The sequence below is a fragment of the Rhipicephalus microplus genome, chromosome 7 (genome assembly GCF_043290135.1).
Source record: "Rhipicephalus microplus isolate Deutch F79 chromosome 7, USDA_Rmic, whole genome shotgun sequence".
Taxonomy (NCBI): Eukaryota; Metazoa; Arthropoda; class Arachnida; order Ixodida; family Ixodidae; genus Rhipicephalus; species Rhipicephalus microplus.
In genome coordinates, this window is record NC_134706.1 from 15,658,896 (window position 1) to 15,684,637 (window position 25,742).

General features: G+C 46.1%; 2 protein-coding genes across 3 annotated transcripts in view; one reads left to right on the plus strand and one right to left on the minus strand.

The window, feature by feature from the left end:
• Window positions 1-365: 365 nt before the first annotated feature.
• Window positions 366-25,742, minus strand: part of LOC119179947 (monocyte to macrophage differentiation factor) — a 35,337-nt gene continuing 9,960 nt past the window's right edge. The window contains exons 3-9 of one of the 2 annotated variants that reach the window (XM_037431075.2): window positions 21,665-21,748; window positions 14,790-14,871; window positions 14,012-14,169; window positions 13,335-13,409; window positions 12,736-12,837; window positions 10,842-10,911; window positions 366-9,009 (exon numbers count right to left, since the gene is read on the minus strand). In XM_037431075.2, coding sequence (XP_037286972.2) covers window positions 8,776-9,009; window positions 10,842-10,911; window positions 12,736-12,837; window positions 13,335-13,409; window positions 14,012-14,169; window positions 14,790-14,871; window positions 21,665-21,732 — 789 coding nt within the window. In that variant the 5' untranslated portion in view covers window positions 21,733-21,748 and the 3' untranslated portion in view covers window positions 366-8,775. Of the gene's footprint in view, window positions 9,010-10,841; window positions 10,912-12,735; window positions 12,838-13,334; window positions 13,410-14,011; window positions 14,170-14,789; window positions 14,872-17,277; window positions 17,389-21,664; window positions 21,749-25,742 lie in introns of those variants that run through there. The other variant, XM_075868752.1, reaches the window with a different exon arrangement.
• Window positions 504-25,742, plus strand: part of LOC119179380 (uncharacterized) — a 70,459-nt gene continuing 45,220 nt past the window's right edge. The window contains exon 1 of the mRNA XM_075868750.1: window positions 504-1,301. Coding sequence (XP_075724865.1) covers window positions 1,270-1,301 — 32 coding nt within the window. The 5' untranslated portion in view covers window positions 504-1,269. The remainder of the gene's footprint in view (window positions 1,302-25,742) is intronic.

Here is a 25,742-nt window from a genome sequence, read left to right on the forward strand (position 1 = left end):
TAAAGAACCCCAGGTGGTCGAAATTTCCAGGGCCATCCACTACGGCATCTGTCATAATCATATGGTGGTTTTGGGACGTTAAACCCCACAAATCAATCAATACTGGCTAAGGCTGCTGACCCGCAGGTCGCGGGATCGAATCCCGGCTGCGGCGGCTGCATTTCCGATGGAGGCGGAAATGTTGTAGGCCCGTGTACTCAGATTTGTGTGCACGTTAAAGAACACCAGGTGGTCAAAATTGCCGGGGCCCTCCACTACGGCGTCTGTCATATCAATCAATCAAATACAAATGAATGTACAGCCTCGTCATGACGTACGTCGATTCTGGCGCTACGTGATAGATCCATGCACAGACGAACGACAAATTCAGTTTGCAATAAACTTTATTCAAGTACAGCTATGCATATGTTCCGCTGCTTGGCCAGTATAACTGACACGAGAGCCGCGCCAAAACGTAACATTCATGGTATTATGCAGATCTTGAGGAAGAATGGCGATTTGGGCTAGTTGGTTTGAATTCATGATAATAAGGGTTGCAGCGCGAGCACGAATGTGCTAGAAAAAACAGACGAAAGTCGAGGTACGGAAGGCAAAGAGGCAGCGCTCGTGTTGTCCTCTTTACCTTCCGTACCTCGACTTTCGTCTGTTTCTTCTAGCAGATCTTGAGGTTTGTTTCGAAAACGCCGCATGCAGTCGGCACGGCGTCGTGCTTACGAATTCACGCGTGAGCAAATCAGGACGCTCGCCACCGATTAACAAGATCTTCGCCGGCCGCGTCGGTATAGCTTCCCGTTTCATTCCATACGCGATATCGGCACGCAGATCGCACTTGCGCAGCTCTGGGTCACGTGACCTGGACAGAAACGTCACTTGTGACGTCACACCTCATCCGTAGACACACTTCGTTTTCTCATTTTCCAGCGCTGTCTACTTCCAAGGGGACTGAGTCGATTTCGAAGCGATCTGGTACAACTGGGATCGCTGAGAGAAACAAAAAAAAGAAGCCTCCAAGATTTAAAGGCTTGTGAAGGTCTTATACTACAGCGTTTTGCGACCCTACAGAGGAACGGCGCATGCGATGCCGTGGCATTGTGCAACGAGTGGATTTGAACGAATGCCAAGGCTCTCTATACTGGCGTTGCACAACTGCCGCTGTTTCGGGAGTGTCGCTGGTCGGCCCGGCGTCCGCTTTACCAACGATATCGCACGAGACGTTTCTGCAAAGGTCACGTGATCCGAGCGGTGAAGGCGCAAAGAGACTCGCTGTTCATGCACACAAGGTTTGGTTCAAGGTTCAAACGGTAAGTGAGGATGAACGAAAGGCCTCTTTATACGCAAGCATGACATGATTGAAAGAGTAATTTTTTGCGTCAACTTGCACTCAGACGGGACGCCACTGTATTAGACACAAGGTTGAACTCGGTGCCTAAATAGCGCTGCAGCTGGACAAAACCCGTGTCTAGGACTAGTAGGCATAAGATAGCGTGTTCTTTTTTTTTCGTTTTCACTTTATTTATGTTTTACTTGTCACGAGGTGACGACCTTTTTATTTCTGGAGAAGGTTAGCGGTATGTACAAAAGGCGCGTATGTCTGGCGTATTTCACGCGCCTATGCGCGTTTTTGCGTCGCGTAAGAGGACATGGAGGCGCAGTTTGAAATGAGCCCCACGTTGTTAGTACAGCCTGTTAGTACAACCGTAATGATGTACAGCCGTGTTAATCAGCACCACGTTGTTAGCACGCCGCCTCCATAATCAGCGAGTACTAGCACACGCGTCTACACGAAACGCTTCGCAGTATACGGTGCGGTAAACGCGGTAATCGAGCTCTTCTACAGCGTCCGTCCTATCAGACGCGATCTTGTACTGTGCGTCACTCTGAACCAGAGTGTTATAAGTCGTATTTGGACGCAGGCGTGTCAGGCGAAGTAACTGTCAGTCGCATTTATCGGATGTTCGAGCACCAGGCAGTGTACCGCTGTCCTCTCGAATTCAACGCTGAATCGTCTCTTGGCAGAACGAGTCCCGAACGACGCGCGCGCAGTCACATGACCGCCTTATGCGCTTATTTGTTGCCATGACGACGAAGAGTATCGCGAAACGCAACGAGGAATGCGAGAAGAAAGCGGCGCTATACGCGAGCTCGACAAAAAATGGCACGGGCATCCGTAATACCGTCGAAATAGGAAAATAACTTTGGGGTTGCTATTTCGACGCCCTTTCCTGCGGTCGAAGAGCACCTTACTCGTGTAGCTACCACACCAGCAGTGCACCGGATTGGTGTATTGTATGTAGGACACTACCCTACCGAGGACTGCAGACGAGATACAACTTGATCTATTTCTTCTTAGAAAAAATGACCTTGTTTCTGTGATTGCTCTCAGTGAAATACGCTTTCAAAGCACAACTGGAGGTAGCCTACAGTCGAACGGAGAGACCAACGAACCACAACACCAAAACGTTAAAGCGGTACTGACACAGTATATTCAACTATTTATTTTATTAAACGAAGGTCCTGAAACCGAAAGCGATAGAAAAATACTTTCGGGCCCCTGCATTGCAATCTGACAATTCTGATACGAGAGTGTTTCTGCAGCAACCTGTGGTTTCTTTTCTCCTTGATTATACTGTATCGTGACGTCACAATCCCGAAGCTGGTCACATGGGAGGAGCACACTACGACGTCATTGACAGTCGCTCCGGTTTGGTCGATCGCCTTTTCTGCTGACACGCGGGGAAGCCCAGTGAGTCAGAGCGAGCTTTTTTTCTTTATGCATTATTTTTGTAATATGTCGGTAAGCAATAGTGCAGTTGTCATACATAGCTCAATATACGTTTTCGTGGCCGATTCCTCAGAGGGGCTATGTTTCACAGTCTATACAGGGTACAAATAACAAACGAGCGCTAGAACACGTAAATGTTGCTCCCACATGACAAAATCTTGCAAAATGGCGTCATGATGCAGTGTAAACTTCTGGGATGCTGAACCAAAGCTCGCTTGCTTGCGACTGATTTGTTAGGTTATTTAGGACGCTGTAAGGTATGATGGTTTCTCCGATTTTGATCTCCAGAACCTTTCAGACCTTCAGGTCAGGCATCTAAACGCCCCAGAACTTGACAGATCTTGGAGGAAAATATCGTGTCAGTAACCCCTTGAAGAACACTATTGGTGCGCAACAGAGTTCAGTTTTTAAGGGATGCCGCGCGAATACACATTTTGCAGCACCTTAGCGGCAGCTAATGAAGGAACAGGTGACTCGGGAACAACAGGAGTCTGGTAATTCCTACATCTACAATCCTCCGTGGCGCTGAACAGTTTCGCGTCGCGTCGATTAAAAAAAAAAGCAAAGCACCGAACGCGACTATTAGAAGCAACCGGCAATCGTTGACTTTGTACTTGGCAGCGGTTTATTTAAGGGGAAAAAACGCACAGGGTTAAAACGAGAACAGGAGCTGCTAGGTGTGTAAAGTATAGGCGTCACAATGGCATGAGCAAACAGAGCAACCGTGGTCGGGATCATGGTATACACACATTTTAAAACGACCGAAAAATTTTGGCCCCACGCGATTGGTCGAGGCTCGCGCATACGTGACAAGTCGGTTACGTCAGCCCGAGCCTCGACCAATCGCAAGCGACAAAATTGCCCGCTCGTTTGTGGAACTTGTACAAGCATACGGCCCACGCTTGCATACGTCACAAGTTGGGTACGTAAGCACGAGCCTCGACCAATCGCATGCGACCAAATCGTCCGCTCGTTTGTGGAGCTAGCATATACGACCCACGCTTTCGAAGAGTCGAACCTGGAGTTTGGCTGAAGTGTCTGCTATACGAGAAAGCGTATGCGCAAGGAAAACGTGTTTGGCACAATAAGGCAGTTAAATTGGCTATCCTCAATGCATGTCTACAAAGGGTTGTTTCGGAGTTAGGCGCGCCGATAAGTATTGAAGGTAACCATTCGGAGGAAGGCATCAAAGTATAGGCAGCGCCGTGACGTGACGTAAAAGGCCTTCGCAGTGTCCAGCCTCCTCTCATGTCCACTCTGCGCATCTCTTTATCCCTTCGGAGTGATGTGTGCTTGTTGGGTCTTAAAACAAGCACCGTGGTAGAGAAAACAAACGAGGACAGGGCGTTCTGCCAACACGACTGGTGGCACCGACACCCGCTAAAAGAAGAAAAACGATATGGATCTGACAAAGAGATTACTGCACCGAAGCTTTAGTTATTTTGGGAACTGCGGGCAAAACTGTCGCCGCCCCGCTGAGCAAGCATACGTGCGCCGAACAAACACCACCGTGAACCGAACGTATACCGTTTTCATTCCTCGTCTTTCATTGCTCTTCCACCTCTTTCTCCTTACGCTTTTTATGCGCAGTTATGAAAATCTGACTAGAAGTAGCAGGCTATAAATGGCCTGGTATGAGTATTAGGCTAGGAGTAGCCGAGAAGTAGTTGTATTAGGCTATGAGTAGTCGGGCAAGGACACCAGTCCAGGATCAGCTGGGTAGGAGTATCGGGATAGGAGTAGCCGTGCGGATGTATCACGCAAGTAGAAGCCAGCTAGAAGGATAAGGCTGGCACTAGCACGCTATGATTAGCTGGGTGGGGAAATCAGTCAGGATATGGAAAGAAACGTAGGAGTATCCTGAAAGGATTATCAGGTCAGGAGTAGATGGGTGTAACTATCAGGTAAATGGTAGCCGGTAGTGGTATCACGCAATCAGTAGCCGGTTAGTAGTATCATGCTAGCAGTAGCCATGTAGGAGTACCGAGCTAGCAGTGAAATTAGGAGTAGCAATCAGCAGGTCCTCGTACTGAACTTATCCTCCGTTCCTGCAATTAAAAGTCTCTCTCCTGTCCTGGTCACGTGTTGGACTTCGAGATAATAAGTGCCGGGAGGTTATGGAAATTTACCGCTTCCGTATGACGTGGTGGCGAAGGCATTTGTTTCCCGACTCGCCTTCTTCCGACGGTCGCACGCTTAACTCACCTCCGAACGAGGGCAGCCTTTCTTCCACACGTCCCAAACTGTGCATAGTGTTTTCATTCACGCACCGCCTGTACCGCTCACGCACGTCGTAACAACGTTCGACGGGAAACGACCCCCGACTCGACGCGACAAACATCTATATACCCAGCGAATCGACCTATATGCGCTGTATTACAGGAATGATAACGCCAAATGACGTGAGTGAAAACCACACCGCGTTTACGAACAGGCAGCTCGACGCAGTCGGCTAATACGTAATCTGACCTGTCGGCCATACACTCGCGCATGGTAATGGTTTATCACTGTCGACGACTACATGGGAGCGTATTTAACGCGTATCTCACGCAACTGCCACACTGCTTACGTTCCTCGGTGAACGCTGTTACTGGCACCGGGAACGAAATCGGCGCGATGTCATCATCATCATCATCATCATCAGCCTGACTACGTCCACTGCAGGACAAAGGCCTCTTCCATGTTCCGCCAGTTAACCCGGTCCTGTGCTTGCTGCTGCCAATTTACACCCCCAAACTTCTTAATCTCATCTGCCCACCTAACCTTATGTAGTTACGATGTAGTTACCGATTAACCAGCTACTGCACCAAACTAATCTCAACTGCGATTTCTCTGATGACTCACGAGGCACAACGATATACGCCGCAGCTTTAGAGGCGCGTGAAATACGCCCGAAATACGCTCCATGTGGTCGTCGCCCTCAAGGAGCCACGTGAAAAACGCTTTCACGCTCCGCAAAGCCTCTTTCCTTGGCACCCATTGACGACAACAGTTGATGTAAGATCGCGACTTCGAATGCGCTTCGATCGTCACACCCTTCAAGGCACTTTCCATGTTCGTGTGGCTAGCCTTTGTACAGGTTCGAAGTAATATCATCGCTCATACCTTTTAACGCGGCTTAAGCACCATATAGCTCTGTCCAGATAATTACATTCGTCCTTGGAACATTGGCCTTAAGGCTGTGCTTAACTAGTACATAATCCTCGCACCATGACTAACACTTGCTCTCTATCACGCCAGGAGCGTCCCCGTTTCGATTAAGCCCCGAAAAAGGCGCGTTGAGATCTTATTCTTTTTGGGCAAGTAGGCTGTAGCAATTTTTGTTTTTGTTTTTATGGAACGATTTGGCGTTCTAGATATTTTTTTGGTATTTGCAAGATGTATGTTCAGTCCTTGAGCCCCGCATGCACGGACTAGCTCGTCTGCATATCATGGTTTGCCGCAATAACCTGCGTGCCTACAGTTTTGATTTGAACGTTTCAATAACGCCGACAAGAATTCCGATTTTAGGGGCGAAGCTCCTTAGGGCGTGGGCTGTGCGTCCCCTGTAGCCTGTATGTAGCCACCTCTAGTTTAGTTTTTGCAGTGTTCACTAGATGGCGGTACCGTCCCCTGTATGTAGCCACCTCTAGTTTAGTTCTTGCAGTGTTCACTAGATGGCGGTACCGTCCCCTGTATGTAGCCACCTCTAGTTTAGTTCTTGCAGTGTTCACTAGATGGCGGTACCGTCTCCTGTATGTAGCCACCTCTCGTTTAGTTCTTGTAGTGTTTACTAGATGGTGGTACATGTAACTGATGATGAAAAGATGCAAGATGTTATAAACTAGAAAGCGGTACTTGTAGTTGATGAAAGACGCGAGATCTTATAAAATAGGAATGATGTCACATATGGCGCGTGTCATTGGTTGAAGGCAATCGTTCGATTTAGTGCGGCGACGTACGCTAGGGGGAGCGTTGTTTCCCCTCTCCTCTGCTTCGGATTAGCATCAAGTAGTTCGCTTCGAAGATTAGCGACAAAACTACGTCATCATTGTCGTTGTTATTAGCAAATATGCGTAACGCTGGGTTCTTACGTACGAACGATACGTAACAAGTACTGAACTCGCTTTATGGCGACTATCTTCGCCACGTCGTCACCGGGGCTGTGTTCCGATACTCACTGTAGACGGCTAAATAGACAGCTAAGTGGACGGCGGCCATCTTAAGTCCCATTCCGATTTTCACGTAGCCGGCAAAATAAACGACTCCGAGAAGACCACATCGTAGACAAATACGATGCAGGCTACTTTGCTGTCTAAACAAGATAGCGGCTCAGCGTATCGTTCAGATCGGATCTCGCCGGAATAGTCGTCTGCACACAAGCCGACGCTTTCCCAGACGCTCGATGTGAGTAACGTTTATTTGTTTTTGATTTCTACACGAAATCTGCGAGGAAGTACAACTTTTACGTTTGTTTACTTTGGCTTTTTCTTCTCGACGCGAGGTGGCGCGTCGTCGCGTAAAAATCGTCCAGAAGTGTTCCAATTCTCAGACAGCATGGTCTCGGTGCTGTCTTCCAAGCAGTCTGCATAGACTGTCTACGTGCTGTCTGAGAATTGGAACACAGCCCAAGTCGTCTGCTTCTAAGTCATTCGAAGATCGCAACATAAGCGCAACTCAGCAATGACCTCTACCGGTTCCAATAAAGCTTATAGCACCTTCACTTCTTAGCTGCGCTATTATCTTTTTTTGTCCGTCGTGTCTGAAAACAACGGCAATAGATGACAACGTACTTAGGGTCAAAGTTTGCCGCCAGTTATATAACTACATACAAGCCCACTGTCTTCGTAATATACGACCTTTCCAGAAAGCCGGCGATGCAGCACAAAACATTGTATATCCTCTAACACATTTCCGAACCACAGCACCTGTGGGGCGTCGCACACTACATGCAACTTATGAGAAAACCAACAATGTGCAATATCTATTTCAAACATCGCCAGCCTTGCTAAATAGTCTCCCACTTCAACGCTTTGAGCACACTATACGGGCACCACAGGTAAAAAATCGTAATGACAGTCATTATGCTTAATCGTCCCAATTCTTTAAAAACGAAACAACAAAATAAAGAAGGAACAGTCTCGAGCTGAGATCATTATATCACCGCGAAGTGGCTTATAACCCCTCCAAAACAATGAACGCCACTGCTAATCTCTAGAACGGCCTCTTATCTGGCTACATCATAAAGTCAGCCGTGATATCACTGGTAAATCTTGTGATGCTGTGTCCTGCTGAACTCCTCCCCCACCCCCCCCCCCCTTCCAGCATCAGAGAGTACCCGATACACAGGTGGCATTACGTCAGTCCTCTTGAATGCGAGATATTCCCGGGCAGAAGGAACGTGAGACGACAAACCTGACCAGGATATAATTTGGAGGTCGAATAACTCTCTCAGGACCGGTTCTGGAGGAAACCAAGAGTCTGCCTTAGACAAGACCTCCAGACAATACCTCGGCCCAACGGAATAGCATTTACGGCAGGTGAATGCTTCAGTTCTGGATCAACAGTAGTCGCCGAAGACGAACGCTTCCCTTCTTGACAAGATGCCTTCCGGAGGAGGAACCCGAGAGATGAATTTTTCTGAACCGACGTGAGTGCCAGGAACGACTCTTGCCAACAGTCAGACCCAGGAAGCCTGCACAAGGAGCTGTAGTCCTCGTAGAATTTCAGCCCATGATCCCGAGAGGAGACCACAGCTCCGTGGGCAGGGATATGTCCTGGACAAGGACATGCCTGGTGTAAAAGCTGTATTTTGCAAGAATACCGATCCTACTGAGTTGGTGGCCAAAAACTACCGAGACCTTTAAGCCGAGGAGGAAGAAGAACGGGGGCTGGCGTCGCCTACACGGCCGGGTGTCCTGTCCTAACAGTGGTTCGCCGGGCAGCTCCGCGACTGTGGCCGCGCTTTCCGGTGGTCACCGCCAGACGGAGGCACCAGATGTTTTTTTTTTTTTTCAGTCTTGGTGTTCGTGCGCCGCGGCAACCGCCGCCGCCGCGACTTGGGCAACCTGGCCCGATCTGAAGAGGTACCGGTACACAGCGTGGTAGTGAACCAGGGTGGCCGCGTTCACGAACAGATGCCAGATGGCGTGCGCGAACGGCACTCTGCCGTCGGACTTGAAGAACACCACGCCTATGAAGTAAAGTAGGCCACCGAACAGCAGCTCCTTGAGGCCCGTTAGAGGTCGCTGCGAAGGAAAACACAGGAAAGGAGGGTGGAGGAAAGGTGAAAACGTACTCGTAATAGAGGATCGTTGAAAGACACTGTTTAAAAGGTGGATGAACCTCTCTTCCAAGTAATCGAAAAGCCTCTGTATCGGAGTTGATTGTCTCAAAGATTGATTGCTGCGCAAATTTCTCGGATCCGTAAAGAATGAGCCGAGTTACAAGGACTTCTCGGGAGCTTTAATTAAGCGCCTTCATCTTCTCTCGTACAGAAGAAAACGCTGAAAGCTGCACAGGGAAGGACTGCACGCGGGGGAAATATGTTGCGTCAGCGTACGCAATTACCTCGAGCGTGCGTTATGAAACGCGATCACTCTCTGCCGTTGTGATTTCTGTGCGTGAAATTGGCTCCCTTTGTAATGTTAGCAGACCATGGAGTGCGGCGGCTGACGCGTCAACACCTAGCGACCAGAAGCGCATCCGATTCAAATGTTGCTCTCGTGATATGCCGGACATTGGCCAATAACGTGCCGTCTGCTGTTCGACGTCACGCAGCAGGCGCTGACAGCTTCCAAGAGAGGGAGCACACGCACATCAATGGAAGGAGGGCACCTGAGAAAATGGCAGCTTCGCGCTCCGCTTGTAAATTCTGACTGCCGCGCAGGACTGCGGAATTCGACTGAGACGTTCATATCGTGGTTTTAGGACATTAAACACCAACCATTAGTATTTTAACAGTGCCTGCTACTCGCAGGATTCGTTTTCTCACGGGGTGGATCATGACAGCTTTAACATTAAAAACTACTAGGGGGTTCGTAAAGCGTTGTTATATTGCATTCGTAGAGTTAGTTGAAGAAACGGACACTATTATCTGGTAAGAAAGCATAATATTCATTGCTAATTAACAATTCTAATTAATTTACTTTGCAAGTTGGTCACACTCGGACCGATATCGAAATGGTTGTACTAAATTCCGGTGGCAATGAAACACCGGTGCGCTCAGAGGTATGTAATTGAAGGACATACTTCCTCAAGAGAAGCACCGAAATGCGATGTCGTTGTAGTTCACACTATGGAAGAAAACACAGCGCTAAGTGCGGTGCCCGCTCATATATAGGCGAAAGAGGTTAGGCCCCTCCACCAAAAGATCACTTTGGTATCTGTCTCAACTACGAAACGGAAGCCCAGTCGAAAAACTGAGCCGTGATAAAATCGATCCGTTCATGGATTTAACATTTGTGTCACGTCTAATTTATAGCAGTCCATCAGCGCGTTTTTACAATCTCTACTAGCCAACTTATCCATCTTTGGTTGAATACACCTACACACCAACCCACAGGCGTTTATCTGTCCATTCATAAGTAATAAAACGCTTCCTCCGATGCAATTCAGACACCTATGCATTCATATAGCCACCTATACACCTATTTATTGATCACTTGGTACATCCATTCATCTATACAGCCACCATACATCATTCATTCATTCATTCAAATAAATCGTAAATTGATCAGTTATTTCATCTCATACCTTGCATTCAGTGCATATATAGGCATCAAATATTCACATTATCAATCAATTACATTATGCCACATCATTCAGCTACCGACCGCCAATCACCCAAACACGCATGAAATAAACCTCCCAACATCGTATCGAAATCAATCAATCAGTCAATCCATTTTCTCTTCCTATATGATTGCTCCGACGACCCCTCTTGACCAGTTTATTCGTGTTACCATTCATCCATCCGTCAATCGAAATCAATCGATTGTTTAACTCATTTGCAAGTATAGCTATGCCTACAGCGCGTTCGCAGTAGAAAAAGAACCGTATTCTGAAAGGCTGTCCTCACCATCGAAAATGTAGCGGAAGCGGGGAACACGGCCGAGCCTATGTAGATGAGCACCTCGAGAGTTTTGTACCTGTTGGGAGGACAGAGAGAGAAAGATGCACCACACCTGTATCGAGCTTCGATGGGACTTCAGACGCTGTGACCTGCTTTCTTTTTTAACGGCTGGGTCGTTTATTTATTGCAGTTAGATGTTGTATCAAACGTTTTTAAAACACAATTATGCATTCGTAATTCCATGGTAGCTTCTTTTTTTTTTCACGCCGATTATTAGTGAAAAAAGAAAAAAGAAATAAAACAAGAAAGCTTTCAGCACAACATGCACTAAACTGATTCGCAGTCATCTTGAACATTGCTTCCTTTGTGGAAATTTTAAACATTTCACTTGTATCGCTCAATAACGAGAAGCAGAATAATTTCGACACGTCCTGTCTTTCCGACCCCCCCCCCCCTTTTTTTTTTATCCGCACGATGCTGCTCTTCGCGCACGAAAACAGCGGCAGTTAAGCTTCGCCTCAATATTGGTATGTGTGCAGAAAAGCCAGCTTTCCGTAATTTATGACTAGCTCAAAGCTGCATGCGCCGACTATGCAATGTTCTTTCATGAATTGCAGCGCTCAGTATTTTCCTAATAAACTGCGAAACTTGCTAGAGACTTGATTGATTTTAGTAGTGTCTTACGTTTTTTTAGAATATAAATGTTGTGGCGGTGCCTCCACAACGCCATTACCTAGCGCGTTGAGTAGCCGGACAGTTCGACTGTCAAGATGAACGACAGCCAAAATACACTTAAAATTGAAAAAAAATGAAGACAGAAATAAGCCGACAAACAGAATAAAAACAAAGCATAAACACCAGGTTAAGCCAATCTGCGAGTATTATCGCTCTACCAAGCGCAAAATTTCGCTGCGATTTACGCGTAGTGTACTTACAGTTGGCTGTAGGCAAAGAAAAACAAAAGGAGGCACTTGAGCATGTCGGTGGCCTCCCGACAATTCTAGAAATAAGCACATGCATTATAGATACTGCTTAGTAATCCGATGAATATATCCTTAAATTACCTGGACGAAATAAAGTACACGGGCTGTCTCCATTGCTACTGCGCTAAACCGCAGCTTGCTGTAAACATCGTCATTTCGGCAAAACGAAACGGTCACAAGTAATGGACATAAAATAAGACGGTACATTTATTGAAAGAAGTGAACAATAGCTGCGCCTGACAAGTCGCCCTGACGAAACTTTTTGTCTAGGCTGGTGTTTGATTCGTTTCCTCGACTACACTTGATATCCACTTCCTCAAATTACGCTATACGTCTTGAGGAAGCATACAGCTAGATTCCCAGCAGTGAGCTTCAGAAAATGATCTGTACTATGTTTATTCCGCTGAATACAAAATGGCAACAGAGAGTAAAATATCACAACTCATGAAATAGTCCATAAATAAGACAGCAGACAACGAGAAGGGAGGAACGCTGTGTACGACACCATGCACACAAACTAAACCAAATAAACGAGCATTGTAAACCTCGCGACCCCCATTTCGAGAAGATTTTACGATGAAAACACCATTAACACATCTTTATTCTAGATTTTACTCTAAATGTATGTGTTATCATAGAAAACTCCATTCTCACTTCCTTACTCTGGGAGCGATGAGGGGGGGGGGGGGGGGGACTGCTATGAAGGACATATGCTCACACTAGTAAGTTCGATGAACTGGCAGGGTGTAATAGTATACCTTGGGTTGTTGCACCTACTATTTGCCACGAAAAGCGCTGACACATACTACGATTGCTTAGACGTTGGTCAATAAAGCTCTGCACAGACCACAAGAAACTACATTCGGTTGGGCCAATGCTAGAAAACGGAAACGTGCTATTTTAACGATGGCACTTACTTCTCGTGAAATATATTTTGGTAGGTGATGCCTAGCAGGCATAGGAACCAGACCACGTACAGCTGCTTTTGGCCCCACGAGCTGTACTCGCGTAGCATCAGCCTACGACAAGATATGATCAGGAGGATTACAAATGTGTATAAACAGATTACACGTCCCTAAATAGTGCACACTGACACGAAATAAAATTACTGAATTTAAAGTGTTCCTGAAACATTTTTCCAAGTAATCGTCTAATGGCTTCATTTAAAAAGTTCTTAGCCTCACAAATTGACTGCCGCAAAGTTCTTCACAATCCACCAAGCAGAATGGCATTTAGATATTTGCTGCCCGCACCAATCCCTTTCTCTGAAGCACTTCCTGGGATGAAACTTGGCTCCAATAGAGAACTCAGCGCTCAATCTTGTTGCTCACATAGAAATTCTCAATTGTGATCTCCGCCTAGTACAGATAGTGGATTAAAGTTTGCTGATATATTGTCAGGGTTAGCGGTTTCACTACTCTGTCCTACTCTCACACAATTATGTTGCAGTTAAGTAGTGGCCAGTCAAGTTAACGCAGGAACCCCTGAATCGAAGTGACAGTACGCCACATCTCACCAGGGTGTGTAGGCCGACGCGATGAAGATGTAGATGGCAGCACGGTCGCACCGGTGTAAGATCACTTTTAAGGTCCTGTGGAATAGGTCAAAATATGTGTACCGCATTACGACACAGTCGGAATCAATCAATCAACCAATCTATCTATCTATCAACCAATCTATCTATCTATCTATCTATCTATCTATCTATCTATCTATCTATCTATCTATCTATCTATCTGTCTATCTATCTATCTATCTATCTATCTATCTATCTATCTATCTATCTATCTATCTATCTATCTATCTATCTATCTATCTATCTATCTATCTGTCTGTCTGTCTGTCTGTCTGTCTGTCTGTCTGTCTGTCTGTCTGTCTGTCTGTCTGTCTGCCTGTCTGTCTGTCTATCTATCTATCTATCTATCTATCTATCTATCTATCTATCTATCTATCTATCTATCTATCTATCTATCTATCTATCTATCTATCTATCTATCTATCTATCTATCTATCTATCTATCTATCTATCTATCTATCTATTTATCTATCTATTTTTTTATCTATCTATCTATCTATCTATCTATCTATCTATCTATCTATCTATCTATCTATCTATCTATCTATCTAAGACGTCGCATCGAAAAACTCGTTTGCTCAGTGATACGACTCGGTGATGCATTCTATAGTGCTCACCTGAGCTTTCCGAGGAAGTGCACGGAGTGAAAGAGCGACGAGGTGACGAACAGCACGACCAGGGCGATTCCGTACACCACGGCGGCCGTCATGTGAGCGGGCGTGTGGGCACGCTGGAGCAAGAACTTCAGAGCGAAGAAACTGGGCAGGATGCTCAGCTGCGCGTGACCGAATGTTTGAAAACACACATGCTCAGTGCCAAATAAAAGCAGGCGAAGTGCGAAAAACACCCGGATACGGTGAGAAAGCTGAGGCATGCCGTTTCCACTGGCTTTACTGAGTCTTCACCCTACCGAGTCTTCACCAGCTCGGTAGGGTGAAGACTCGATATGTTCACCAACTAGCTCGGCTTTATAGGTCGTAGTACAGGCTTAGTAGCCGAGTGGCAATTGCATGTGTGAAAAACGGAAACTATAGGACACTGAGAGAAACGTGCAACGGGCAGTTTTTACTCTCGCTTAAAAGACACGTCATTGCGTGAACATATTCAAGGGCAGTGCCTTGGTTTTCTTTACTTGGGAGGGGGGCGGGGCACCCACGACAAGACAGCCCCTGCGGAGAGAGGACGCAGCTGAGGCGCCGAACGTGTGCGTTGTATCTTACTAGTTGTTCTTGGAAAGGGGGCAAACGGGGCGAGAGAGCAGGTGGAAGTTTTCAGGATATGGCCACCCCGGCACGTATTCCACTTAATATTGCGGCATATCCTTAAGCTGTTCCGTTCAAGAAACGATCGAACTGTCACCACTCATACCCTCCCTCCCTGCATGCCCACACTGACCGCGTGCGTGATGATGTTGGCCACGTGTTCCAGCTCCGTCGGCACGTACGGCTCGTTCCCGATCGGCCGGGGATTCATCAGTCTGCAATGGGAAATGATTGGTGGTAATAAGACATTATGACAGGCAGATTGCCACTATCCCTCAAGAGAAAGGTATATAACAGCTGTATCTTGCCGGTACTTAGCTACGGAGCAGAAACCTGAAGGCTTACAAAGAGGGTTCAGCTCAAATTGAGGACGACGCAGCGAGCAATACAAAGGAAAGTGGTAGGTGTAACCTTAAGAGACAAGAAGAGAGCAGAGTGGATTAGGGAACAAACGGGGGTTAAGGATATAGCTGAAATCAAGAAGAAGAAATGGACATGGGCCGGGCATGTAGCGCGTAGACAGGATAACCACTGGTCGTTAAGGGTAACTAACTGGATTCCCAGAGAAGGCAAGCGGGTTAGGGGGAGACAGAAGGTTAGGTGCGCAGATGAGATTAAGAAGTTTGCGGGTATAAAGTGGCAGCAGCAAGCACAGGACCGGGTTAACTGGCGGAACATGGGGGAGGCCTTTGTCCTGCAGTGGACGTAGTCAGGCTGATGATGATGATGATGATGATGATGATGATGATGATGACGATGATGATGATTATGAATAAGACATGTGTGGACAAGTGTGCAAAAGTTTCTCCTGCGCTGCAACTGTGGCATAGAGTTTCTTACTATCATATGAGGGATGATCACAATGATGGATCCACGGGAGACGACTCGTGGAGTCGTGCCCCGTAGACCCACAGCAAGAGACGTCTGTCGCTGCACGCCGCCACCCCTAAAGAGAGTCCCTACTTTTTCCCGTGCGCTGGCTTAGCCTCTCCGTCACCTGCAGCGCAGCGGCACCACTGGCACTACCACGCTAACCCTGACCCGCGCGAGCGTTGCATCCCATCTCAGTCGGCGGCTGTTCAGCCTAATTGCGGCTAGTCCGCGAAGCAAAAGTGACCGTGCAAGAGGTGATAGCATCCCAACAAAACAAACTGGTTAACTAATGCTAGGTTTCTCAAAGTATAAGTAAACCAGATTATAACAAACAGTCGAAGGGGCTTGATACCATCGTCGCAATTTATAAAGGACGCCCATGGATATGATCGTTGTCACCATATACTGTAATGTATATATTACAGTATACATTACAGTAACCAGCTGTGCTATTGTTCACTTTTATTTGCCCTCTTCTGATTGGCCGTAGGCCGGCTAAGCGGCTTCTCTGATTGGGTCAAAGAGCTTCCCTTACAGGATCTTACAATACGTCAGAATTATGTGATGTCCGCGAAACAGTATCCTTACGTGGCAACGATAAATACTCTTTCATCGGCATCTAGTGGACTTTGTGACCTTTGCAAAATGACCGCTTCTCGGTATACAAAACAAAGGCAAACAGAGGTTTATAGAAACGTTTGCTTGCGTCGCACTAGGAATCGTCGCACAAGCAATGGTCACTGTAGCCAAACTTCGACGGGGAGGCTATTATTTTGGTCAAAAAAAGTGCGCCTTAGGAAGTATAGTCTCATTCTGGAAACGTTGACTCCAGGTATGTTCCTTGTTCGATACTTTCCCTTCACAGTACCCACTGTATATCATTCCAATCATAGATTTTGTCGGGTGTCACGCAATGTGTTTGTGGACAGCTTTGTCCTTGTGTTTTTCTAGAAAACGAAAAAATGCCCCCACTTCCCCGAAAGGAATCGTGAGGAAATCTGAATGCATTTCTTGCGCCGAGAGTATGCGGCGTAGTAATTTTAATGGCTCTGGTTGCTGGGGGCGAGGATAAGCGCACGCGCCCGCAGCTGTTGCAATGGGAGAGGGAGGTGGACGGATCCCGACGGACGCCTGACATAGCCCGACTAAGAAACGCATTCGCATTTAAAGTTGATTTATTAGTAGATAGATGGATGAATGGGTGGAAAGGTAGGTGAGTGAATGGTTGGATGGGTGAGTGGGTGGACGGAGGGACGGGTGGGCGGATGGACGTAGGGACGGACGGAAAGGGTCGAAGGTAGGCGGACAAAAGATTGGATAGGTAGATGAATGGATAATCAGGGGCAGCAACCTGAAATGCTATTTGCCTAATAATGATGGTTTGACGTCTGGAAAAATAAAAAGCATGATAAATCATATAGCAAGAATTATTGAAGTGTTATAAAGAACACACATTTCACAAAGCAATGAACCTTAACCATTATACGCGTACGTCGTGTAAACAGCACCATCTCAACGCTGGCGTTCTCTATGAAGTTTTCGTTACTAACTCTATGAACGACAGCACACTGGACATGGCGTGTTCGGGCCAAGCTCTGCTGCTGCTGCAACCGAACAATATCGAAAATACGGAAAAAGGGTGTCTGTAGTCAAAGACCCAAAAAGAAAACAGTTTGTCAAAATTTAAGGGTAATTCCATTTTTTTTTTTGCAAAATAAAACAAGAAATGAGAAATATACGAAGCCCACCTGAGTCTTCGAACGCTCCTCTGCTCCTCATCTGTACCCGATTTTTTTCGTGTCACACACATCGGCGACCACGCTTCTCCACGTGCACACACCTTGCCGTGCAATGCTCCGTCTGCGGAACGGAACAGGCCGCGAAAGCGAAAGAAATGCGTGGATCACGTGCCTAGCCAAGTCGAGCCATATTTGGTTTGCCGTTGTCAGACGATCCACGCTAAAGCTCACTTTATCCACGCTACCGCCACAAAGGCCGGAAAAGTGTGGGAGGCCATGACAATGCACTATATATATATATATATATATATATATATATATATATATATATATATATATATATATATATATATATATATATATATGCGCGCGTGTGTGTGTGTCGGCCGATGAAAACGTGATCGCGAAGAAGTCTCAGCGTGGTGTAATGTGTATGAAAGGCAGGAAGAAGCTCTCGTGTTTGGCCGACACTACGTGGGGAAGAGAGAAGGAAACTGCTTCCCCTGAGACTATCGCTTGCCAAGGCTGGGCTTCGTGACGTAATTCTCCATCCTGCAGTTCATTTGCAACTCCGTGGCCGCTAGAATGGCCGACAGTCATTGGAGGAGGGGAAAACGAGTGTGAAGGGGGGCGTCACGCGATTTCCGTTAGGCCTAGCTCAGCAAGTCTGACGACGCCCCTCCCACTTTTCTCGGCCCAGCACGCACTGGCTTCTGGGTGGGATAGGGCCACAGCGGCCACAGCGGCCACAGCAGACTTAGCCAAAGCAAGCCGACCAGCATGCAGTTACACTTGCTGGAAGATCAGAGGCTGTGGACACTGTCGAATTCCGCCATATTGTGATATTCTGTAAACCAATCAGAGAGCAGACCTGTGAGCCAATCAAGGTTGAAAAATGGCGGAATTCGACAGCCTCCAGAATAGCAATCAGGGCCAATTTATCTTTCTTTTTTTACGAATAGGCTTCGGGTTTGTCACGTGACGCTTCATCCTACTTGTTTTTATGCTTCCGTGATAACGATGCTGGAATAAAAGAATTGGACCCTCTTATTTCTCTCATCTGTCATAAAGATGAAGGAATAAAATAATTCGGCCCTCTGACGTGATTGCCCCTTCGGAGCGTCCGCCCTGTGCAGACAAAGATGGGACAGCACAGCCGAAAAAGTTGACTCAGCCAATGCGGTGGGTCTGTGATATGTAACATGCTAGTGCGATAGTGCGAGCAGTATGGCTTCACAGGTAGCTTTCTAAAGCGCAGCTTAATGATGTCCCGCTCTAATAATGACTATTGAATGCCCCAAAACCACAATATAATCACAGTTATTCAGTTTGCTCTGTATCTGTGTGTTCTACTGTTCTATTTGTACAATATTCTTCCCATCTGTTTGTTTATTTCTCCTGCTCTAAATGCACTATACTTCTTAAAAGCTTGAATTCCGAAACTGATGCCATGTACGTGAGCCGTCTGGCATTCTCAAGTGGTTTTTATAACCGCTTTTCGCTTGAGGAACCCGCAACTTCTTGGATAAAGGATACATGTTGGAAATAAAGATCGATTTGATTTGATAATTGTGAGAGCCGACGTTGTGGAGGGCTCCAGAAATTTTGGCTACCTGATGTTCTTTAACATCCCCTAAATCTAAGTTTACGGGCCTCAATCTCTTTCTCCCCATCAAAAGTTGATATCTCCTAGTTTATTCCTTACTCCAAGAGCGTTAAAAACGAAAAAAAAAAAAGGCAAAGCCAAGTGAAGCCCAACTCTTTGGGCAGTTGTCAAACGATGCACGCTGCAAACGAACGCAGAACATCTGACCCTGAGCGGCGAAGTTGACCGTGCGAAAACAAACCAAAAGGGCGCTTCATTAAGAGGAAGTTGTCTCCATTGCGGCACCGCGTACACAACCGCTCGCAGCGACACCTAGCGCGTTTGGTGTCGCGTTGCCCGCCGTCAGCGCCGCGGTGGCGCGATCCTCTCGAGTGTCGTGTACTGTTGCATAACTACTGCTACGCTGCGTGCGGAGGCCTACGGCGCGGTGTCACCTGTCTGTCGTAGCTGTTTGTGCGTCCTGCCTCGTGGAGAACGAAAAGGAGATGGGCTCATTCTTTTGCTTTGTTCTGTTCCTTATGTGTATCCGTGACATCCGTACACGCCGACCACGTCGCCTCGGATGTCGCACACGTGACGGGGCAAGATTTTCTACGGGATCTCACGGAGGTGGATCACTTGTCTCACTAGGTGGCGCCAGTGGAATTCTTAGAAACCAGGACATTCGTCCAACGAGCACTGAGTGAACAGCGCGCGGAATCGCAGCGGTGTGATAGCCATGCCCACCTCTTTTCAGTTTCTCGTTTTGCGGGTAGTATAGGCATCGCGACATCGACGCCACGTTATGTCAGCGACTGGCCTTTTTTTTTTTAATTTTACAGTTTCTGGCAGAGGTATTGTGAAGCAACAGCTAATGTGACATCTTTAGGTTCCGAAGGTATGGCGAAGCAACCGCAACCAAGGTACACATAAAAAAAAAGAATCCCCACAACACTTGACGAATCAAAACTCCACTTGATGACCCACATGTATGGGGAAAAATATGTTGCTAATAAAAGCTCACAATATATTAATTCACATGTTGAAACGCTAGCTAGCGTGTCTGAGGCACTTTATACCTGTTTATTCAGCCTTTAGTTTCATGAAGTAACCTCATGACGACGCAGATGTTTTGCCTCAACACTTTCTCTAAGTGCAATTGAAATGAAACTATTTAGCAGACAATATTGTCTTCAGCGGCCCGAATAAGGTACGTCTGCTTTTTTAAGAGCTAAAGCGCAGTGAATACCCGACGCAAGAAATGGACGGCACACCAGCACCGGATGTTTTTTTTTTTTTTTGAGCGAAATCTACTCTACGCTGTCTCCCACTGTCATTCATCGTGTCGCATTGACCTTGAGCCACCGGAGCGCAAGTTTCGCTCGCTGGCGTCGCGCCACGTGATTTGCGGCGGAGGCGCGTTGTAGCTGCTCTCACTCAGAGCCTCGCCACTGCAGGAGGTACCACGTGATCTGGCGTAATGAAACACTGTGTGCAGAGCCTTTGCAACACCAAGCCAACCGTACATTTCCCTCGTGGTAACAAGGTATCATCATCATAATCATCATCATCATCATCATCATCATCATCGTCTTCTTCTTCTTCTTCTTCTTCTTCTTCAGCCTGACTACGTCCACTGCAGGACAAAGGCCTCTCCCATGTTCCGGCAGTCAACTCGGTCCTGCGCTGGCGGCTGCCAATTTATACCCGAAAACTTATTAATCTCATCTGCTCACCTGATTGATTGATTGATTTGTGGGGTTTAACGTCCCAAAACCACCATATGATTATGAGAGACGGCGTAGTAGAGGGCTCCGGAAATTTCGACCACCTGGGGTTCTTTAACGTGCACCCAAATCTTCATCTGCACACCTAACCTTCTGTCTCCCCCTAACCCGCATGCCTTCTCTGGGAATCCAGTTAGTTACCCTTAATGACCAGTGGTTATCCTGTCTACGTGCTACATGCCCGGCCCATGTCCATTTCGTCTTCTTGATTTCAGCTATAGTATCCTTAACCCTGGTTTGTTCCCTAATCCACTCTGCTCTCGTCTTGTCTCCCACATGCAACAAGGTGTAGAAACGTTAAAACTCAGCCAATGCTTTGCCTTTCTCTGAGTTGTGCTGGGTAACTGGAGAAATATGTACGGCATGTCGAATATGTGCGCATGGCTTCTAACCTCTGTCTTGCCATACAATCGGGCTTATTTTGAAGGCTGTGGCGCATGCTGCAGGTATCGCTGTGAAGACAAACTGTCCAGTGACCGTCATGCGCAACGCTGGTTCGTAGTATGACATTGTATCTGGGGGTTTACGTCCCGAAAGCACACTATTATTATGATGGACGATGCTGTTTTGAGGCTTCAGTCAGGGAAGGGGATTCCCTGCGGCAGTTATCTAGACAAGGAGGTCAAATGAATCTGTAAAAAAATTATTTTGAAAGTAGGCATTATAATCGAGTATACCTCAAAGGAAAGCCAGCCTGGAACGACCAGAATACACAACTCATTTACGAGTATCACTCAAGTTTTGCTGGCTTTCAATTGAATTTCTTATATACTAGACGCAACTGAGCATCATAGCTGCGTTTTTTTTTTGTTTGCTTGCTATGGAATCAGTCTGGAATACCATGATCTGTACGTCAAACACCCAGCTTGCGAGCTGGCTACACCACTTGCAGGTCTCACGAAAGATGACTCACCATAGAATATATGAGACAATATATAAGGCCTAATATGTGTAAGGACGACTTTGTGTTGATAGATTCTTTTTAGAGTAAAGTGGAACTATGGGCGCCACGTGTTGAACTCACCTTGAGAAGTCCCTTATGCCGAAGCGGAACCGTGCCACGGTGCCGTTCACTCCTGCGACGGTCGCCATTTGTGGTGCACGTCATCTGCGAATGCACCAATCACAACTGTAGATCGCCATTTGTGGTGCACGTCATCTGCGAATGCACCAATCACAACTGTAGATCCAGAAAAGCGACGACAAAAGTGTGCGCGTTCATGTACGCGCAGTAGTGGACAATATGAAAGAGAACACCGAAACAACCTTCGGGAGTCCACAGTAAATAAACGCAGTTATCAAGCACAAAACGCTTCCACAGCGCCGAATCTCCGTGCGGAAAGGTACCTTTTACAAATTTCTACGTCAGATTTGTTTTCCCAAATTACGAGGAATCCCTGCTTATTAAACGCTAACTGGATGTTCCTAAGTTTACGTTATCCACGGCTGCAGATTACGATCGCCCATTCATGATTTCGACCCACAAGTTAGATCAGTTTCCGAAAAAAAAAATCTGTGTGAGTGGACGGATCGACAACTAAGGTAATTGATCGTGCAGTCAGCCGAAACGTAGATTAAGTATCTTTAAGAAACTGAACGTTTGCATGGATTGCGATCATTGCAATCGCTGAAAGCCGAGGTTAGAATTAAGTCCACTGATGTTCAGGGGAAGGGGATTATTTATAAACTCTAGTGGCCTCAGACAGTGCCACCTGTATACATGGCAGCCGAATGTGTAGCTTTCTTTTATGATCGATGACGTCACTTACTATATGTGAACCTTCGTAGTATGTGAACTTTCACCTTTAGGGGTGAAGCACCTTATAAGGGTAAGGCTTGTCCGTTGTCCTTTGTCACGGTCTTCCTATATGGGGCAAAACTCGGGTAACTTACTGTATAGTCAAAATATACGTCAGGCACACACAAAAAATGTTTAAGTATACACTAATATCAATCATTTGTGGCTGCACAATGTAAAACATGAGTACGAACTCTTTTTACTAGTTGCCGACTTCAACGTAGACATTATGGACCTCAAGACCTAGCCTTACCAGCTCACCATGATTCATTTTGTGGACATGCTTGGATTTTTTCTTAATTAGGGGGCAGGTGCGCTTTGGCTGATAAACTTTCGTGTGCAATTCATAAGCGTGGCAGACATACGAGAATTTATACCTTTACCATGAAATGAGCGAAGCTAAATGCATTAAATGTATACAAGCCCGTAACGTTCAGTGCCACAGTAGCCTCTTTTGACATCGCAGCTTTTTTTTTTTTTTTTGAGCCGGCCCCGAAAACTGTGGCGTCCACGGATGACCACAAGCATAGGGTTGGCGCCCCGCTACCTACGCGAGTAGAACGGGTGGAAGAGTTTCACGAAAGTTCTGCGCGGTGTTGTGGTGCACGTGAAACACGTGATAGAGCGGAAACAAAAAAAAATAGAGAGAAAGACTTACAAAGAACGTGATAAAAAAGAGAGAAATACAGAGAGTAGCAAATGAAATTAAGATATGAAAAGATATACCGACAGAAAAAATCTATATATCTTAGATTTTGTACCTTGTTTTTGGAAATAATAAAACTTGAAAATTGAAAACTTGAAAAGAGAGAGAAAGTAATACCAAAAAGAGACGATAGTGAGACTGAATGAGAAACTAAAATAGAAATATTGAGAAACAGAGATAAAGAAAGAAGCTGAGAGAGAGAGAAGAAGATAAAAAAAAAACTTAGAACAAGACATAAATAGAAAGGCAAATAGAAACAAAGGTAAATATCAAAATGAAGAAAAACAATGAGTGAAAGAGTGTGCTCGAGAGGGGAGGGAAAAAGATAAACAGATAGAAAGAAAAGAAATAGGCAGAGATAGAAAGGAAAAAAATAACAAAAAATAACAAGTAAAAAATAAGACACCAGAATCAGAAAGAATGAAAGAAAACAAAGAAAAATGACAAAGAGAGAGAGAGAGAGACCCAGCCCTGCACCTTTTTTTTTTTACTTGGGAACACTGGCGTGAGACTGGCATTATTACTTTTATTTTTGTTCCCTCGGATGGCTGCTTTTAATCCACATTTGGAGCATGAACGCAAAGCTATGAAAGAAACAAAAAAAAAATGTGCGCCCATGAGCCAACCTCGGGGACCTGCGTCACTTCAAAGAAACGAAACGACTATAACAAAATATGCCTTCGCCAACAGGGAAGTGTGAGACGCGCGTCGTCCCGGAAATGAACGCAACATCCGGTTCTTCCGAGTGCAAGTGTGGACGGATGAAGCAGCGGCTTCCGCTGACGCAAACTCGGCTTCACACTCGGCCCAAACACCTCGGGAGATATCTGGTGCACCCCGGACGAGCACTGCACGAATGCGTGTCTTGCGGTGTGCTGCCTGTGTTCAGTGCTATTCTTGAAAGGTAGAGTTCAAGGTCACAAACGCCAAACAAAACAAAAGAAGGTACAGAAAGACCTCTTGTTTGTATCCTCGCGCCAAGTCGTTCAAGTTGCTGATCTCCAAATGGCGCCACACAGCGTATTTGTAAACGGTGTTGATTGTTTTTCTGCTTGCAAACACTTAATCATCTGACCTTTTATTTGTGTTCGTATATTATTTATCTTTACTCTGTTTATTATTTACACATACGGTAGGTGCTCCCCGGTTCCATGCAGGAGCCTATATACATATAACACAAACGGAAAATAGAGTTAAACGGACTTAACAGTCTAGCTCTGTTGTGAATGATGAATGCATTAGTGAACGAAGAAAGGATATTTTCAGGGCTAGATCGCACAACCTTGATGAAAAACAAGCACATAATAAAACCAATAAAAGTATAGAGGACGTTAACTGCACTGGCCCCGCCATGATGGTCTAGTGGCTAAGCTACTCGGCTGCTGACCCGCAGGTCGCGGGATCAAATCCCGGCTGTGGCGGCTGCATTTCCGATGGAGGCGGAAATGTTTGTAGGCCCGTGTACTCAGATTTGGGTGCACGCTAAAGAACCCCAGGTGGTCAAAATTTCCGGAGCCCTCCACTACGGCGTCTCTCATAATCATATGGTGGTTTTGGGTCGTTAAAACCCACAAATCAATCAATCGTTAACTGCACTGTTTTAGGTGGATTGCAGTATTTGCGATACAGATGTGAAAAGAGTAAAGCGGTCGTAAAGGCAACTTCGGGCAGCAATGGGACCTTCGTATCCGAAGCTTTTCAGTGACGTTGTGTCAAATACGTTAGTGGAAAGCCGTAGCAATGCACTACGCCTAAATATTTGGCAATAATAGAGGATATCATTCTACATACTAGAGGATACCATTCTGATTCTTGTTTGGTGATTTAAAACTCTTACTGTAACTTGTTTTTACTGTTAATTTGCTTTCTCACCAACAGTCTGATTCTCGCCTGTGTATAGTTACACCTTGTACTGTTATTTTTAGCTAACATTGTATGCACAGAAGAAAGTTTGTATTGTGCTTCTTGTAAATGTACCACACCCCTCTATAATGCCTCTGGCCCTAAGGGTAATTTAAAAATTAACCAATTACTTAATTGATAATTATTTAATTGATTACCATACCCCTCTATAATGCATCTCGCCCTAAGTGTAATTCACAAATTAATTAATTAATTAATCAACGTATCGAAGTTCATGTCGTATTTTGCCAAAAAATGACGCTTTGGTAGTTAGTAACATGCAGCAAGCTATGGCCCATCAGCGTAGATTCCGTTTTGGTGTACTTTACGACAATAGTGAGTTTTCGAATAGGGGGCCGCCAATCGTTTCGGGGCCCCGAATAAATATCGTCGAGGCAACTGCGCATGCGCGAGACCCAAACAGGGCTCGAGTTTTGCGTTGGAGACGCTATTTCTCGAATTTAGCGCGAGCCCCAAAGCGTGCCCCAAAGGATTTGCGTAAGACAAACGTGGCGGCACCCGCTGAAGTGAGTGCTCTCGGCTTCAGAGCTAAATAAAGTTTATTCTCTCTCTCTCTCTCTCTCTCTCTCTCTCTCTCTCTCTCTCTTTCGGTCGAGACCATGGAGTGACCAGGAATAGGGGGAGTGTCAAAAGCACCGCAGACGCCAGTCGAAAACTATTTGCTCCTACTTGGCC